General features: G+C 38.2%; 1 protein-coding gene across 1 annotated transcript in view; it reads right to left on the bottom strand.

Annotated features, from left to right (window-relative positions):
* Positions 1-50: 50 nt before the first annotated feature.
* Positions 51-19215, bottom strand: part of PRKX (protein kinase cAMP-dependent X-linked catalytic subunit) — a 111484-nt gene continuing 92319 nt past the window's right edge. The window contains exons 5-9 of the mRNA XM_063450164.1: positions 13045-13140; positions 11005-11062; positions 10818-10895; positions 2023-2153; positions 51-1546 (exon numbers count right to left, since the gene is read on the bottom strand). Coding sequence (XP_063306234.1) covers positions 2028-2153; positions 10818-10895; positions 11005-11062; positions 13045-13140 — 358 coding nt within the window. The 3' untranslated portion in view covers positions 51-1546; positions 2023-2027. The remainder of the gene's footprint in view (positions 1547-2022; positions 2154-10817; positions 10896-11004; positions 11063-13044; positions 13141-19215) is intronic.

Genomic DNA, 19215 nt, shown 5'->3' with positions numbered 1-19215 from the left:
CAGCAGAACTGGAAATATACAGCAACAGCTTGAGACAGACACGATGGCAATTGCTGATGCGGTGACTATTCTTTATTTAGCTAGCAAAGCCCTAAATGCAATCTAGGGTGCTAACGAGGCACAACAATTGTCATCTAATTTTACATATGGAGGAAATAATATATTTCAACAAGAAAAAATAAAAAATAAACACATTATTATCCCTCTGTCCCATCCCTAACAAAGTCTTAAAGAACAACATTATTTCAAAAATAAAACTCAGACTTTGTAAAGTACAAACATTTATATCTTTGCATGTGCTTAGGATTGAATAGTTTCTTTTATATACATATGAAATAAGCGGTCTCCTAAAACAGAACGTAAAAAGGTACTGTGTTTAAACTAAAATTGTACATTAAAAAATAAGTTCCTGGACGTGAAAAACATATGCACTGTTAAGCCCCAACCTCAGGACTGTTATTACAGCAATCCAAAACTATGTTTAAATAAAAACAAAAAACAAATACAAAAATAATATTAAAAAAAAAAAAAAACCACAGAGGCAGCACTAAGTTTGTAGAGCTCTCTGTTTGTCGAATGCCCAATGTGCATTGGTATAATTTGGAACAGACTGACAAATATATAATGAAAAATAAAAAAAAAACAAGAAAAGTTGAGGAAAGGTGTTCTCCATAAAATTGAGATAAAAGAAAAACTAAAACAAACCTCAAATAAGTTAAGAAGGTATGTGCAGCTGGCTCTGAACCATGATGTCCAGATTTAACAAATATATCGCAAGATCTTTCCCATTGGGACTCTGGTTGTTGACGAGAAATATCTAATTTCATTCTCAACCAGCATGGATTGTTTATGCTGCATTCTGCACCTAAACTGCTACTGTATATATTTTCTATGGTTACGCTTCACTTGGAACATATACACCTTCTTTCACTGTGAAGCATGATCAAGAGTAGGCACAGATTCCTTTACATTGTGCTGTTTCAGATATATTAAAATGAACATGGAAACTGAGCTAAATTAGATGTAGGTCCGAGGCAGACTTTTACAAATAGATGCATTCACAAATACATTCTCTCTTTGTACACCGCAAGCATAGATAGAGCATTGTAAAAACCAGTCACTAAGAATAAAAAAAAAATTAGAATTGTTGCCATTATGCTCGTTTTCCGGAACAAGTCTATGGTCCAAGAGGGTCATACGTTGTGCATTTTTTTTTCTCCAGTGAAACCTCACCGTTTGTTTAGGTCTAAGTTAGGAAAGATGAAATGATACCATGAATACTCGGCTGCTTAAATCGTGTGGATACTACAGTACTATGGACCCTGTTGTACTGGAATGCCCTGGATTAGAAATCAAGTACAAGTGCATATTCAAAATGGAGTACATCCTCCAATGTTATGTAATGTCCATGGCTCTTCTTTGTTTTGATCATAAATGCATTTTTTAACGGATGAATCTTCCCTTTGCATCTTGTGACCTTCAATCTTCAGTCTTGAGCATTTTTACTTCTATTTTCAAACAGTCTATAAAAGCACGTTTCCATTTTCTAGGAGGACAAAGAAAGACATTTGATGGACTAATGCTTTTCAGGTTATTTCAGTCTTTTCATTACTTTTCTTTGGACAATATTGATCTTTTGCAGATTACCAGTGAAAAAAAAATGTATATTATTTAGCTGTTTGGAAGACGGTTTCTTTAATTAAATAAAATATTATAATGAATAAATTCTACACGGAAAGCAGTTCTAATATAACCTAATGAATAATAAATTAAAAACACACTAAGCAATAGATGCATTTTAAACATTAGATCTCTACAGGAAATATATAGGGAGGCTTTGGAAGTCACAGGCAGGGAGGTGTGTCTAGGGCTGCATAAACAAATCGATTTGACTTCTAAATTGGAGATAATTGAACAGTGGGACTGCAGGGGCATGATCTATGCACCAAAACCACTTCATTCAGCTTAAGTGCCCCTTTATGCATGTGGGGAGAGACAATAAGATGTTGAAACCTCTCTTACCAATTTTAGAAATTTTTAAACATTTCCAAATCCTTTGGAGATACCGGCTGTGCTTTATTCCAGTCATCTTCAGGATAGGCTTCAAAATTGGATGTATCCCCTTCATGAGCAACTTTTGGTATAATTGGAGGCTAAATCGGAATAAGAGATAAACATATTTACAGTAAATGGACGACTATTTAAAAAAAATAAAAATAGAAAATGTTTGAGCTACAGAAAACGTTTATTTTCAATGGATTGATAAATAACCTTAGCATGTGCTTTCCATTTCAAAGCCATAGGAGTTGATTATAATGGCAGTTTTTAACAATATTTAATCACGAAGCCATGCAAAATCATTACAATTGTTTTATGTGTGTGGTCTAGAGAATTCATTACATTTAATAGAAAGAATACAAAATGTTACAAAATTCTCCTAAACAAGCTTTTGTGCAAATAGATGAATATGTTAAATGTAAAATATGACAACAGCTGTAGCTAGTTTGATGCCCATCGTGTATAGCAAAATAATGAATAGGATTATCCCATGTAAATAATTATTTTATACTTCATCAACTTTGTCATTAAGAAGAGAAAGAAAGGAAAAACAATATGCTTTCAATTTAAAGGCTTGCAATCAATATCTATATTTCAGCTTTTACTTTCAAACATACTCTTTACCTCCAGGGATAACATTCTTTTAGTGAAATGAAAAACAAAACAATTTTGTAGTGATGGTTAACATTTGGCATGGCAGCTCATGCATATCCAGGGGGAGATTAATCATGCGAAATGTAGTGCCAACCAGGAGTGACCCATTACCATTATATAGAAAAGTGACATTTACTGTCCATGTAATAATGCTGACATCTATTAGAGAAAGTAAGCCTTTATACGCAGATAATTGGGGCATTCCGGCAAATTAATTTTCAAGAGTTGGTAGCCTGCGACTAACACTCATTGTCAATAAACAAAGTGCTATGTTACAGTTTTAATTAACTCTGTAAATGGACTTTTATATCCTCACATTGCTACAGGTATACAAAAATTACTTTGGAATGCTCTGTTCACTTATATATTATAACATATATTGGGGATGTAACTGAAAAGCATTACATATCAAGAGGATGTAATATTGCTCTCAGAGTACTGTATCCTGACAGCTTTAGGACTTTACTAATGCATGAATAATTACTATTACATAGCTACCTGCTAATCATGGCAATGTTAAGGTGTGGCTGAAAGGATACCACAATGACTTTAGCTTAATAAAAGGGTTTTGGTGTATAGATCAAGCCCCTGCAGTCTCATTGCTCAGGTTTTCTGCTGTTTAGGAGTTTTTACAGCACAATGTGCTTACTTTAGAAGATCTTATCTTCTGCTCTATTAACTGAATTTTCATCACACACATTGGAAGCTGTTGCAATCACACCAAGTAGGAGATAATGATTTGTTTAAAAATGTAAGCTTTTTTCCAGGAAGTGTGTAGGGAGTGTAGCGGACTGGACCCTGCACCAGAGTCTGCCCCAGTTTCCTGGAGGGGACTGCTTGCTCGCCTCCTGCCCAGTGATTATGGTCCCGGGAAGATGGGACCCTTTAAATAACTGCATTTGGACATATTGTACTTTCATGTACTGTGCTGGCCTTTTAACAAAAGTGAAGTGTCGTCTCATTCTTGGGGGAGGATTTATTGCATGCTGTTTCAGTTTGACTGCTAGGAGTGCAAACCTATTCGTATGGTTCCTATTCAACTGTCTACAGCATTCAGAGGCTTGAGAGGATTTATATGCTTCTCAGATTCGGTGATTGTGGTGTCTGCCAGAGTGCTTGGAGTCCTCAGGAAACGCTAGGAGCATCCTTTAACGGAGGTACCCATTCGGGGTGCCAGGCGATCCATTACATGGGAGGCTGAGTCTTAACTAGGGTATGTGACCCAGGGCATGGGCGGCTAAGGCTTCATTCATAAAAAAATAAACTGAGGGAATGCAGGGGCATTTAGCAGCACCAGTAGCCCATGCACTTAGGGATGACCAATGAGTATTAATGAACAGGGGCCATTTTCTATAATATCGGCGATGCTGGGAATAAAGGACAGCTTATCACTTTCTCTCAGCACTGCACAGCAGGCAGAGAGGCACAGACTTTGGAAGGCTTTGGAAGGCCTAGGGCAGCACAAAACCAGGATACACCACTGTGTATGTATCTATGTGTGCATCTTGTGTCAAGATTGCATCTGTGTGTCAAGATGTGCTGATGTGTCAGTGTGTGCATCTGTGGGCCAAGGTGTGTATTTGTGAGTGTGGATCTGTGTCTGTCAGAGTGTGTATGTGTCAATGTACATATGTGTGTCAAGGCGTGTGTATGTGTCAGGGTGTGTATCTGTATGTCAATGTTTGTATGTGTCAGGGTGTGTATCTGTATGTCAATGTTTGTATGTGTCAGGGTGTGTATCCGTATGTCAAGGTGTGTATGTCAAAAGAAAAGAGAAGAGAGGTTAAATATTGCTTTAAGTTCTAATAAAAGTCTGCTCACGTTACCCATTCTGAGTGCACGCAATTTTTCTTTTGAAACAGCCCAGCTGGACTTAAACTGGTTTATACTTTTATGTGTGCATACCCCTTTTTGGATTAGACACAGGGTGTGTGAATGTGTGTATTTATTTGTGTAAGTATGTGACACAACATGAAAACACACCCTGCAATCAAACTCCAAAATGATATACAAACACAACCCTTCAAAACACCAGTACTACACACAAATGTACAACCACATTTAAAAGTCAACACTACATACAAGCACACGATTGCAAACCCAATCATTCCATACAAACACACCCCTGTATCAAAACACCAAAATGACATACAAACATCCATTTATTTACACACAAAAGCACCCTTGCATTCAAATGCAAACACTCCACACAAATTCAACACTGCATTCGAACAGTGGCAACAGTACAAAAAAAAACAAAAAAATGTACTTACCGTAAATTTCTTTTTGCAGAAGATTAGAGGCAGTGCTTTACGACTGGGTATATCACCTGGAGGGAAAATACAGGTAGGCAATCTCCAAAACTTTTCAAGAACCTCCCCCAATTAACCTTTGGCCTTATAAATTGCTTCCTACCCAAGACATCCCCAGAAAGTACAAAAGCTGAATAACCGTACCACTCAGACTTTGAACAAATTAGGGGGGGGAGGAGGGGGGGGGGGGGAAGTAAGCACTGCCTCTAATGTTCAGGAAAAATAAATTTACAGTAAGTAAAGATTTTTGTTTTTCCCTTCAGATTAGAGGCAGTGCTTTACAACTGGGATTTCCAAAAGCAATCCCTTAGGGCGGGACTCAAGTCTCACTGCAACAAATCTGCAACCAAAGTTGTATCTGCCGATATCAACAGACCAAAGTGAGAGAAGAGATCACCTCGTGGCTGTTATGAAATCGAGAGAATGTATAGCAGAAGCCCTCAGGCAACCGATCTGAACATAACTGATCGAAGGAGCTTCAATGGAGATAGGTGTTAGGTGAGAAAAACTCTAACGAATGCAGACCTTTAAGGTAACGTAGACGAGAACTAAACGCCCAGGCAGTGGAATTAGAATTCCAAGACCCTAGTACTCTGTTGGGAAAAGTTAGAAAAATAATGTTAGATGGAAGATTGAGAAGAATTAAAGAATCCAACTTAACTCCACTTTCTCCAGTTGAAAACAGAAACTTGAAGTCCTTTCCAAAAATATTTTGGGCGACTACCCCCAAAGACCTAGACTGAAGACTCAGATCAACAGAGTAAAAAAATAAAAAAAAACAAAAAAAAAAACCCAAAAGAAGATCCCCTGCGGAAAAGATTCCCTGAAGATAGGAACTAACCACGAAAGAGACTAGCAGATACTGGTGATTTGGAGACAAACCTCTGAAAATCAACTGACAACCGAAATTTGACCTTGAGGATCTCTGGCTTTAAACCATCCACAAAGCCCATCCGAAGAAAAAAAAAAAAAGAAGAGGTTAAAACTTTGAAGCAGATGCCTGTTTTTATAAGAACCAATATCTTAAAAAACACCTTCCATACTTGGAATAAATCTTGGAACAAGATCCATTTATAGTAAAAGAAATTGTCAATAATTTCCTGAGACAAAACATTATCCTTCAGTATCTGGTATACATAAACCAGGTCGTCAACTTGAATTAATGACAAATTAGAGAACCGGTACCCTTGAGAATTCCAGGATGCCTATTTACAGTTAAGGTCTCCAAAAGATTCCTCCGGAAATTTTTTGATGAACGGTGAAACAGCTACTTGCCACCAAGGGAGGAAGACTATCAATCTCACCTTTCCCATCCTATAGGATCTTGGGGAATAGGGAACAAGGAGGAATCTATAGGTTAGACTGGAATTCCCAAGAAAGAAAAGTAAACCAAAGCTTATGGCTCTGTCCAAGTTTGTCCAATGAAACACTTCATGCTGTTTGATCTAGAAGTCCCAGTTCCATAACTGGAAAAATCAAACTCTTACTATCGTTTGGTTGAAGATAAAGGAGTATGAACCAATCTGCTTTGTATTAAATGTTGACTACTCAATGCTACAGCTAAACAGAGGAATATTAAGTTCTATGCATAAGAGAAAAGACCTAAGAAAAACTAACCCAAGCAAATCCTGGAACAAGATTTTTTAAACAAGACCTTGTTTGTACATAATTGCTACCGATGTAGAACTATCTGACCAGATCTGGATAAGATAAAACTTTATCTGAAAGGCAAAGAGCTATCCAGATAGCCTTCGGTCCTATGTAGTTGGATAAGTTTTTTCAAAATATCTCAGCTAATTTCCCTTCATCCCTATGAGAACCTAGCTGAGACCTGAAGCATCAGTCGTAAAATTCTGAATGATCGATTTGAGAACTAGAACAAAAAGTAAGAACCGTCTGGCATCCTTTATTTCTGCCTGGTTCAGAAAGGAATGACCGAAGTATAGGATTTTACTGCAAAATCTTATTAGCAACAGTATCTGGCCACTGAAGGACCTGTAAACAGTGCTATACTTAAAGAAGCTGAAGAGACCAAGCAGGTTATTACAAGACGGAAACCAATATTATTTTCAAAGTATCTTGTCTACTGAAGTAGAAGAGAGATTTCAGGTGATAATGACAGAGAATCACAAATTTTTCTTCAGGGAATTACCATTCTCTGAGAGTCAAAAACCCTTGTCAAAATATTTACACCTAAACTGTTCCTTGACAAACACCAGAACTGCACACTCCCTGTAAAGGGAATTCTTTACCAGAAGATTGATTAGCATCCACCTGTATGCTGTAGAAACACCCTAACCTTTAGGGGCTGGTGTACAAAATATAATTATAGAGATTCAACAAATTTATGGATGGCAATATTTTGCAAAGTGAGAGAATCTCAAGCGGCAATTGCCATAAGCATTTTCTTAAAAGAAAACTGCAGACAAACCTAGGCAGTAAACCATCCCAGACATATCGTATCTATTCGCAGGGAACAAACTGAACCTGGTGGAACTACACCATGATCAATAGGCTTGCAGCTGTACTAGAATTTGCTTCAAGCCCGGTAACATGAGGAAGAAATTATTTTCCATGAAGACTAGTTCATACAGGTTAACATCTTTATTGGCAGAAGCGAGACTGAATACATAGATATACAGTCAGCATAAGACAATACCCATGATCCAGGCCTTCCTTAGCCGTAATAGGGAAGCAGAGGCTAGAGCAGAAAGAATATCTGCAAACTGCATTTCAAAAACCTGTTTGATGCAGACTCTGCAGGAATCAATAGCAGAAGTAATTCTTAAAATTGCAATTCCAACTAACAGCCTTACCTGATAGAGGCTTTCCTTAGCCGTATTTGGGAAACAGAGGCTAGAGCAGACAGAATAGCTGCAACTGCATTTAAAACCTGTTTGATGCAAACTCTGCAGGATCCAAATTTAGGAAGCATTATCTTGAATTATCCATTCCAACAGTCAGTTAGCTCAAACCTGACAACATAGGACTTGGAATTTAAGATAAAACATAAAATGTGCAACCATGGAGTGAAGCACAGGAAAAGTTCTGCCCCAGCTGAAAAACAGAGTGCCTTTTTAGAAACTGATATCAGGTGAAACTAGTTGAGGTGGCGAGAATGCTAATTGCAACAGAGCTGTGTCTACAGCAATTGCTAAAAGCCTACTGCATGTTTAATAAAATAAACACTGCAGCTAGGATCCTGGCATTTAAATAATCTGCTACAACAGTATATTAACTTAACCAAAACCAGATTTTAAATATCAGCGTCATAAGCATAACATACCGAGGATAATCCTCCAATAGTCATACGGGTCATACTCTTGTGAATATATTCCACCAAACACTTCACTTTAATTGCTGACCCTGTTGCAGCAATTAGTGATTATTGAAACCCATATTAACTAATCACCGAGTAGCAGCTAATTTGAGCCAGAAGGGAAACTTTAAGTTTCCCAATAGAATTATGTAAAAGTATATGCTAATACCCTTATTGGCTTTACTCAAAGAATAATCTATTTTGGACCCGATCTACTAAGTGCTTACCCCTTCAAAGCACTATATGTTTTAAGACTTTAGTAATAATCCTTAACCCCTTAAGGACACATGACATGTATGACATGTCATGATTCCCTTTTATTCCAGAAGTTTGGTCCTTAAGTAAAGAGAAGTTAAAAACTCTCCTACTTAGAAACATTTGTTATCTACCTTTAACATATTCAGGCTAGAGTCATTTAAGATAAATCAAAAAGGCTTACCTTAAATGTGTTGGAGGTTGGTGAGAACACACTTGCAACAGATTCTGAGTGCACCTGACAGATAGTTAGTTGCTGCTGGGTGAAAAGCCTCTCTAAGTCCTGCAAACCAATATCTTGACCCCGGAGAGAAAAAACAAAGATATTGGCGCCTGAATTTAAAATCACATTACGCATGTCCTGCATTTCGCGATTTCACGATGGAAATAAACATAACCTGTACAAGTGTTCCACCGCCAGGACTTCCCAGCTAGTGCCCAAATGCGCACTATTGTCTGCCCGGAACCTGGCTCGTATAGACGGTATTAATACAACCCGGGGAGATACAGCCGTCTGGAGTGTTAACCCTGGCTGATCTCTGAAAAAAGATTTTAAAAGAAGTAGAGCCTCCAGAGCCTCAGCCCTCTCACCATACATCTAGGGAGAAAACCTGACCTGACACCCTCCTCTGCCGGAGGCAGGCAAAGAACTGGGGGTGTCTTGGGTAGGAAGCAATTTATAAGGCCAAAGGTTAATTGGGGGAGGTTCTTGAAAAGTTTTGGAGATTGCCTGCCTGTATTTTCCCTCCAGGTGATATCCCCAGTCGTAAAGCACTGCCTCTAATCTGAAGGGAAAAATACACCTTTAAATGCACACATATAAGCTATACATAAACATGATTTCTTTTGAGTGCACAAACACTGCTCACAAATACAACCCTGTAAGGATGGGAAAATAGTATATCCCCAGGTAGCATTGCATCTTGGGTGCTGTAAGGCAGATGGGGATCTACCTTTTGGCCACCCTTGCGCTTGAGGGGGTCCAAATGAAATTTCTTGCACCAAAGCTCTGCCGCTGTAGATATAAAACCACTTCATTAAGCCAAAGTTGTTTTAATGCTTAGAGCAGGGGTTCTCAACCCAGTCCTCAGGACCCCCTACCAGTCCAGGATTTGGGGATTACCTGGGTGTGTCTAAGGTGTTTAGAAAAAGGGGGGGAAAAAACACCTTAGACTCTAAGGTGTTTTTTTTTTTTTCTTCTAAACACCTTAGACACACCCAGGTAATCCCTAAACCCTGGACTGGTAGGGGGTCCTTGAGGACAAGGTTGAGAACCCCTGGCTTAGAGTGTCCCTTTCACCATGATGATTTCTTCAGTGTGTCAGGAAAGGTGTATCTCAATACATCCAAGCCAGTATCCAATCGTCAATCTATATCCATTGGGAGGGCCGGATAGAAAGATGAGAAAGGCTATTGTTGACGTTAGTGGTTATACAACATTCAGGACAGAAGGAGCTTAGAAAATAATGCCTGGTTTGGGAGAGGGGAGACAGCCAAAATATGAAATGTGCTAAAAGTGTAAGCAAGTTAATGTAGTTCATATCATTACTGTTCTATTTAATTAGTGATCTCATGCTAACAGTGTCAATGTGGGCTTACTAAATCACACTACTGGTGTGTAAGGAACCCCCTAAATAAAAACTAAAGTGGTAGGAACACAAACCTGTCAGTGCAGCGGAAGCACCTCTAGTGCTGTCAGTATGACAGCCACTTGATGAATGTTTAACCCTTTCAGCTAGACATTGCCATTTCTGTAAAACAGCAATACTTTACCTGAAAGGGTTAAACATACAGGACCACTGCACCCAGACTACTTCATAGAGATGTAATGGTCCGGGTGACGTTCGTGTCCTTTTAAGAATTGCTGAATACCAAAACTTAGGACATCTAGGAAGAAAAGTCCCTTGTCACATTGCCCTTGAGATGATGCGTCAGGAGTCTACGATGATGATCTGCTACACCACAACAGTGTACTCCACTAATTTTCTATTTTGTATATTTTCTATTTTGTATATTGCAGTAAACAGTTACCAGCTCAGGGCAGTGGATGCCCCTTAGCTACATGATGTACACAGAAACGGTTAGAAATCCTCTCTTATCATATTAATAATGATTTTTTTTTTTATTTCTTCAGACCTTAACATGTGTACATTTTTCAAGGTTCTTTCCAATGTTTCTCTCTTTTTATTTTCTCTCTTTAAGCGATTTATAATGATTACCTTTAGTTTCCTTTGAGGCACTGCTTCCCAGTCTATTGACCTGAACCATCTATGCCGTTTAACATCTTCAGACCCATTCTAGACACAAAATAAAACAAACCACAATTTGGTTAGTGTTTAAGTAGAATAGGTGCTCATCTATGCACAATTTAAAAGAGACACCATATAAACCTAATATTTAACCTACCTTCATGTTTCCTAACCTCCTGGTTCGGTCAACAACAAGAAGCTTTTTAATGAGGTCTCTGAAATAGAAGAAATAAAACACCATAAGTAAAAAATAGTAAGCCAGTTAAGTTACCCAAAAATAGTAGCAGCATGTGAAGATGTGGAACACAACCACAAAGAACCATAGATTCAGCTAGCAATGATCAGCACAGCTCCTCAGCTGTTTTCACTCCAACGATGCATGATATTACAACTTGGCATTCTGTATCCCTACATCAATAGCCGTTTAGTTGAGAACGTATAAAAAAAAGATAAGTAAAAGGTGACCTTGAAGGGATGACCGTGAATTCGGTGTTAGAGGTGGAATAGAGACATGGGAAGGCTAGTGAGTTTGCAAGTGCCACAGGAAATATCAAGAGGAATAAATGCAAATAATAAAAACAAGAAAAACAAACATAATTCACATTAGCCATTAGACAGGACAGTGTTTTTGTTAAAGGATTCTGTTTGAAAGACGAATTGTCCATTAAAATTTAGATTTTATTATCATAAAAATTATATTAAATGAATGGGCAAGTCTTTTAACCATAATCTACCAAATTACTCATTCATACCTTGGTTATTTTTCTCACCATGTACCTCGACAAATCATGTAAAACCTTCCATTATGTTAACCCTCAATTTGCATTATTGTATGGGATGTTTGCTTACACAGCTTTAACCCCTTAAAGACACATGACGATTCCCTTTTATTCCAGAAGTGGTGTCCTTAAGGGGTTAAAAACATTATACACACATATACATGTGTATGTACGTATATGCATATAAATACACACACACACACACACACACACACACACTCTGTTAAAAGGATCACTCTGAGCAACATAAGCACTATAGCCCACTGTAGTTATTGTGCTAGGAGTGCCTTGGTGCCCTCCAAGGGTAAATAGTCAAACCATTTAAAAGTCTTTTGACTACTTACCATCAAGAAACATCTGTCCGCTTCATATAAGCTCAACGCACTCAGCCAATGAGCTATAATCTCAGTGCAGAGAGCTTCCAGGCTTTAGAGAAGGAAGTAACCGGTGAACCCCAGGTAAGTTTTGAAACCATACTTAAATGGTTTGACTACTTAAACTGGGAGAGTGCCAGGGGACTACTGGCACCATAGCCACTACAGTGGGCTGTAAATGTCATAGTATTTGGAGTGTTCCTTTGAGGAAATGACTTCTCCTAAAGATGTATTAAACCAAAGTAATGTGTGGGGTGAGAACTGAAACCAAATTTTAGGGTACAAAGGAAAAAATAAATTGTTGCAGTGCTGGGTCTTTCAGAATTTGATATTACCATTCTGTAATTAAACTAGTTTATAATATCTGTATTAATTGATGGAATATTGTGCAATAAAATGTAGTCACGACTATTTAGTAGAGACCTCTGTTGCACCAACTTTTGACAGCGATGTCAGATCAAGCAAACTTAATGGAGTGAAGGATGACAGGGAGGACATTTAGCAGTTCCAGTAAGCTAGATTGTGGTATGCACAAGTGGCACAGTAAAGCACCAAAGCCACTACAGTTTAATGTAGTATTGTTGGTGCCTAGACCCTCCAACAAATGTTACATTGCCATTTGTTCAAAACGGCAATGATCACATTTGCCAATCTCAATATTTCAAAGTCTTTACCTTCAGTACTTCGCTATGAGGAGCATTGAATGGACTTGATATCATCCATTGTTTATCTCAAAAGAGAGAGTGGCTGTAGTGGTTAGTTCGGGACAGAGAGGGATAAAAGGCAAATTTATCAAATTTTTTTCCATCTTTAACCCCTTAAGGACCAAGCTTCTGGAATAAAAGGGAATCATGACATGTCACACATGTCATGTGTCCTTAAGGGGTTAACGGTAAGCATAATTATCATTAATACCACACACATATTAAAAAAACTAATTCCAAAACACCAGGTTTGATGTGTCTCTCAAAATATTTAAGAAAACCTGCACTGAATGTAAGTGTATTTAGAATAGGTAACTTCGTTTTAGACTGTGTAACTTACTTTACATACAAGTCCAAATGCCTTGGAAAGTCTATCTTTCCAGCTAGGATTTTCTGGTAAATTCCAAAAGGATTGTCATCAAAGAATGGGGGGAACCTGAAAATGAAGAGAAGGAACAATCAATGTTGATGTAAAATAGTACCAGCATTAGACAGCTATTATTAACAGCAATAAAAACAACCCAAACAGGAAGAATTGTGTTATCAACAGCAGAGGTGTTTGCAACAGTGAGGGGACAAAATAGAGCATAACTGGGCCATATGAATAATGGAGTTGCAGCCAACTCCTGAATTCCAGGACACATAACAGATTCCCAGTGATTACATCTGCTCACGAAGACTAGTAGAAGAAGAAGATGATATTTTGTACTAGAATAGATCTATTTTTATAGTTACTTAAGGAGCCCCCTCAGCACCATTAGTAACCCCAGTGACTGAGGATCTTTGGAAACATTATCATGGGGTGTCCTGCATGTAAACAAAAACAAAAAAGTTATCTCTGATCATACTTTAAATTAAAAGCCACATAAACTAGATCATGGATATGCAACCTTCAGGACTACAGATGATGTGGTCTACATCTCTTACAATCATAATGCAGTCAAAGCAGCAGGGTAGATGTAAACCACGACACCTGGACACCACACAAAACTAGATCCTTGATCTTAAGACACCATATATAGAATTTACAAAAGGCAAAACAATTCAGTGCTGAAAATGCAATGTTTTGTGCTTTTAGCCAGACCTATAACCCTTGATACAAAGCAGGGGCAGAGTCTGGTTGTCAAAAAGAGCCAACAACCACTCACACAAGGGGTTTTAAGCATCAGTTGTCACGAAGGAAGAAAAAGGCTTGAGGTGGCAAGAAGTACTAGAAAAGATGACATACTAAAGAATATCATATATTAATTCCGTAAATCATATTTCATGAATAATTATTAAATATACAGTTATCACTGGAAGACTTGAAAAATATAAGCAGACATGCATCCATGAAAACAATGGCTAAGGGTGTTTCCTGAGGTCCAAAAGAAATGAAGGAAAAATAGAGAATGGTAGCAGACCATCTGATCTGCCCTATGCCCTAACCAGATTTTGTTTGGCAATTCTGACACCTACTTGTCACCTCATCTGTTCCAATATAATACAGAAAAATTAAGAGAGAAGAGGCACACAATGCGTGCTCGAAGACGGTGCTCATAGGGAATGTCAATTAGAACTAGCAAAAAGCCAGTTTTTAAACCCTCCAGGTCAGATGTGGATTGGCTAGTTATGGTCTTGTGACCAGATGTGTGCATGTAGGCTTGTACAATAGAAAATTGTATACTCAATGACGTTGGTCGTTCATTAAGCCCCGTATACAGGTTATAACAATCGTTCACAACTACACTCAAAGGTCGAACAAACAATGCTATGTAGAGAACATGAGTGTGGTACAGAAAGGATATTGTCCAATAATGTTCCGGGAGGACAGCTTTCATATCCTCTCTGTTTAACCTTTGGGGCAATGTGGAGTCATGCAACCACTGTGCACTTCCAAGAAAGTAAAAAAAAAAAAAAAAAAAAATAATTAAAATGAACATCAATCACAATGACTGCCTGTTTGGTGGGAGTGAGTAAGAAAGTGTGGAACTTAAGTATCCAAAGCTACTTTCAGTAATGTTGTGATCTTTCTAAGATTAGGATCCTCAGTCTGCACAGAGGTGATCTATGTCAGAGGTGGGCAATCTTTTGCAAGCGCTGTGCCAAAGTAAAACCTTGAAGTCTCTTGGAGTACTGGCCCTATATTTTAGGTCAATGTTTAGATATGCTGGAGAATTCTGTGTTAAGCTGCATTGAGTGGTCTTATCTGTGTACATTATGACTGTATATATTGTAGGTGTATGTTATTTATGTGTTCAGGAGGTCTGTAGTGTTATGCGAGTGTATAAAGTCGTACTGTGTTTGTGGAGGGATTTGCGGCATTGCATGCATGTGTAGGATGCTTGTGGTATTGCGTGTGTAGTTATGGGCTGCCTGTTATGCATGTGTGTGCACTGCCTGTGGTATGTATGTAGCTTGGTGGTGTTATGTTTACGTTGTGTGTTAGAGCAGTATTGATCAGCATGCATATGTGGGTTGATAGCACCGATTGTGTGTATGTGGTGGAGGCTGTCTGGTGTGTGCATGATAACTGTTTTAGCGTTGTTTGAGCTAATGTGTGGTGCCTGTTGTGTTATGTATGTGGGCTGCTTATGAAGCTAAAAGTGTGCAAGTAGTGGTTTATTGATCTTGTGTGGTGTGGACTGTCTGTAGTGTTGTTTGGAGGGCTGTTTGTAAGGTTGTGTATGTGTGGTTGTATTTAGTGGTGAGAGATGCGTGCAAGAGAGTTTTAATGTGTTCATGCAATAAATATTAACACTCTGGGCAGTTTCATCGGAATTAAGTTGTTGAGGTACCAGGAGAACCTTAGAGTTAGCTTGCTTTCAGAGATTAAACCCACAACGGACGGTTTCACCCTCAAGTCTTCATTCTGGTGTTGGTCAGCTCTGCCCTTGAACTTCCACTGCATCAAAGGCTTCAATCAGGAAGCCTCTGACAGTGGTGCCGCTGATAAGCTAATAGCATCCCCATTCACAAATTGCAGTTAGAAACATACACATTCTCCCCCACTCTATTTGTAAATGAGAAGCTTACTGATTGAAGCTTTGGGATGTAATGTATGTTCAAAACTTTGGAAGTTAAAAAGTCTTAACAGTTTAACCCCAATTTAACCCCTAAAAGAAAGCTGGTGCCAGAGACTTCCTGGCACCATAACAACTTAATTGCAATGAACTTGTTATGGTGCCTGAAATGTCCCAATAATGAAAGATATAATTTCATGAAAATGTAAAAAAAAAAAAATCATGCCCCCTTCCCTCTTGTTTTTGCCTGAAAGAGGGTCATGAATCTTCATTAATCCCCGGTGGTACGGTCATTGCAACTTCTTGTCTGTACCTTCTGAGGGTTCTGAACACTCGTCCCTCTTATTTTTCGGATAGACAGTGTTGCCATAGTAATGTGCAGCAATGTTTTGAATTACTGAGAAGCACCAAATAGCAAGGCTGAGCTCCTTGTGGTTTCTGCACCCACTGGATGTGAAGACCACAGGATCGGGCTTGTTCCAGTCACTGGAGCACTCTAGGCTGTTTGGGGAGACCAATTTGGGTCCGGCAACCTTGCATACCATAAGTTACCAACCTCTGACCTAGGTGGTAAATCATTTTACTGCGTATTATGGTAAAATGTCATTGACAGGTTCTGGAGATATCATAATCTTTGAGATCATTAGTTTATTTAAAGAGGTTAGTCAATATCAGAGATACTGATGCTGCTTAGACGTATCATGTGTGTCCTGGCACTGTTCAAAATTAGGACTTCCCAAACTACAATAAGATCGATGCATTATTACCAGTTCACTACAATTAAAGGGACACTATAGTCACCTGAGCAACTACAGCTTATTGAATTTGTTCTGGTGAGTAGAATAATTACCTTCGGGCTTTTTGCTGTAAACACTGTCTTTTCACAGAAAAAGCAGTGTTTACATTACAGCCTTGTGATAACTTCACTGGCCACTCCTTAGATGGCTGTTAGAGATCCTTCCTGGGTCATGGCTGCCTAAAATGCATCCAAACATTCAGTATCTCCTCCATCTGCATGCAGACACTGCACTTTCCTCATAGAGATTCATTCATTCAATTCATCCCTATGAGGAGATGCTGATTGGCCAGGGCTGTGTTTGAATTATGCTGGTTCTGCCCCTGATCTGCCTCTTTGACAGTCTCAGCCAACCCTATGGGGAAGCATTGTGATTGGATCAGGCCACCACTTCTGATGATGTCAGCAGACAGCTTGTTTTTCTGAGGCAAACAGCATGCAGATCTACCGCTTCAGGCTTGAATACAATAAGATTTTGCTATATTTAGGGATGCATGAGGGGCCCAGTGGGGCTAGATGGTGGTTTTAACCCTATAGGGTCAGGAATACATGTTTGTGTTCCTGACCCTATAGTGATCCTTTAATGACCTCTCGGTCTGTGTCTCCCTTTTAAAATCAATCTCTCTCTATAAATCAAAATTTGTACTAGCCATCAACGAGTGTAAATTTAGCAACGTTGAGTATAATGGTGTGTGTGTGTGTGTGTGTGTGTGTGTTAATTTTACATAAATATCTGTGCATATATAATATATATCAAAATAAGATAATGCCATTGCTAGGAAGCCCTGAATTCAATTTTCTGAATATTGTGATTGCAGAAAAAAACCTTCACAATGACTACTGGTCTGAAGCTTGCTGACATTTTGGAGCCCCAAGGGGAGTTTTGACATCAAATAAGTAGTTATTAGTATTTTGTTTGCAGAAAGTGTATGAAGAGCAGAGGAGATAGAGCTTTTATGTAACAATTTTTTTCTTCTTAATTTTTATTTATTTATTTCAATATAAACACTGAGTAACCTGGAGATAAGGAAGCGTTTGTCAAGACTGTAAATGGATACTAGGTAAACAATTGCTTTAATTAACAAATAGATGAATCCATGATATCCAAGGGTATAATCATCACTTTTTACCACTTGTTCTGCAATATAATATAAGATGTTATTCTGAAGTGCACTGTGACTTCAAATCAAAATCTCACCTTGAAACCTGGATTTGTCATAAACTGTTATTATTGGGGCTGGTAAATTGTCACAATTTAAAGCGGGTCTGTCACTTTTCAGAATTTTATAACGATTTATTATTCAACTTTTGTCCAATCCTAGCAGCTGTAACAAATGACAGCTGTGGGATGCACACTCTGTCTGTGGAGGATCCTGCATAGGCCTCAGTTTTGCACTTTTGCATATGCACAAGAGCACAGCACTGATGTGGCTTCTGACTATTGTGTATATTCATTTTATTTATTGTTTTTGCTAAAGCTGCTCTTGTATTATGTTTTTGCAGTGAACATGTTGGATATTATACCTTTGGACAAATCTCTTGCGCTTTTTATTTTTGATTACTTCCCTACTCAGTAGCTCATCATGCAACCTATAAAATGGAGGGGTGTAGTAAACAATGAGGTGAATAAAAGAATGCATGTAGATACATAAAAGAACCTAAATATGAAATAGAACATGTATAGCACAGTGTTTCGCTTTCAGTGTATACATAAAATATAAATGCACATTTTATATACATGCACAACACTCTGCTGCCACCTAGTGACAACATTTAAGATAAAAGAGTATACCAACTGAAAACCACAAGGAACTATAAATACAGTTGCATCCTGGACCTTTTGAATAAAAGTTAATATCTCACTCTTCATTTGCTTTAAAAATAAACATTAGATGAATATTATACAAGTGCTTTATCCTCCTCAAATTAAAACTACAAAAGCTAACAATTCATTTAGATTACATACTGCACAGTGCCCTTATTCCAGTACTTAGAGGAACACTCTAGTGTCAGGAACACAAACATGTATTTCTGATTTAACAGTGCTAAAATAACTACTTAGGTCCTCTCTCTTTACAGAAAAAAAAATAAAAAAAAAAATAAAAAGGTGTTTTTACTCCCCTTTTCTCCCATGTTGCACCGGCCTTGCTCCGCCTCCATGGCTACAGGGAAGTGCTTTAGACACTAGAACAAGTACATTTAGCTGCATAAGGATACTCACATCTCACAATTCACACAGTTCAAACCAGAATGCTATTCTCGTTATTCTTGTTCAAACATTCCATCCTTGGACTGGCCTGAGAGAATTATGGGTTACTGTAGTGCATACACCTAGATCAAAGCTGTTTAACAGGTGGCCCTCTATTTGCCTATTTGACACCCACAATCAAAATATACATGTTTCAACTTATTCATGAACGTTCCTTTTTATTTCTTTTATCAGTGCCGCCTGAGTGTCTGTTTAGATTAAGCAACACTTAGGAACAATGGGAGCCTTTAGTATTTTTACTGCTGAGATCTGCACTCTTAAACTTCACTTCCTGCATTTCTCAATGCTCTTTTATTATGTTTTTGCAGTGATCATGTTGTATATTATAACTTTGGACAAATCTCTTGCGCTTTTTATTTTTGATTACTTCCCTACTCAGTAGCTCATCATGCAACCTATAAAATGGAGGTGTGTAGTAAACAATGAGGCATTTCTCAATGCTTT

This window comes from Pelobates fuscus, chromosome 1, assembly GCF_036172605.1.
Source record: "Pelobates fuscus isolate aPelFus1 chromosome 1, aPelFus1.pri, whole genome shotgun sequence".
NCBI lineage: Eukaryota > Metazoa > Chordata > Amphibia > Anura > Pelobatidae > Pelobates > Pelobates fuscus.
The sequence above is the reverse complement of the archived record's forward strand: the minus strand, read 5'-3'. Positions and strand labels throughout refer to the sequence as shown.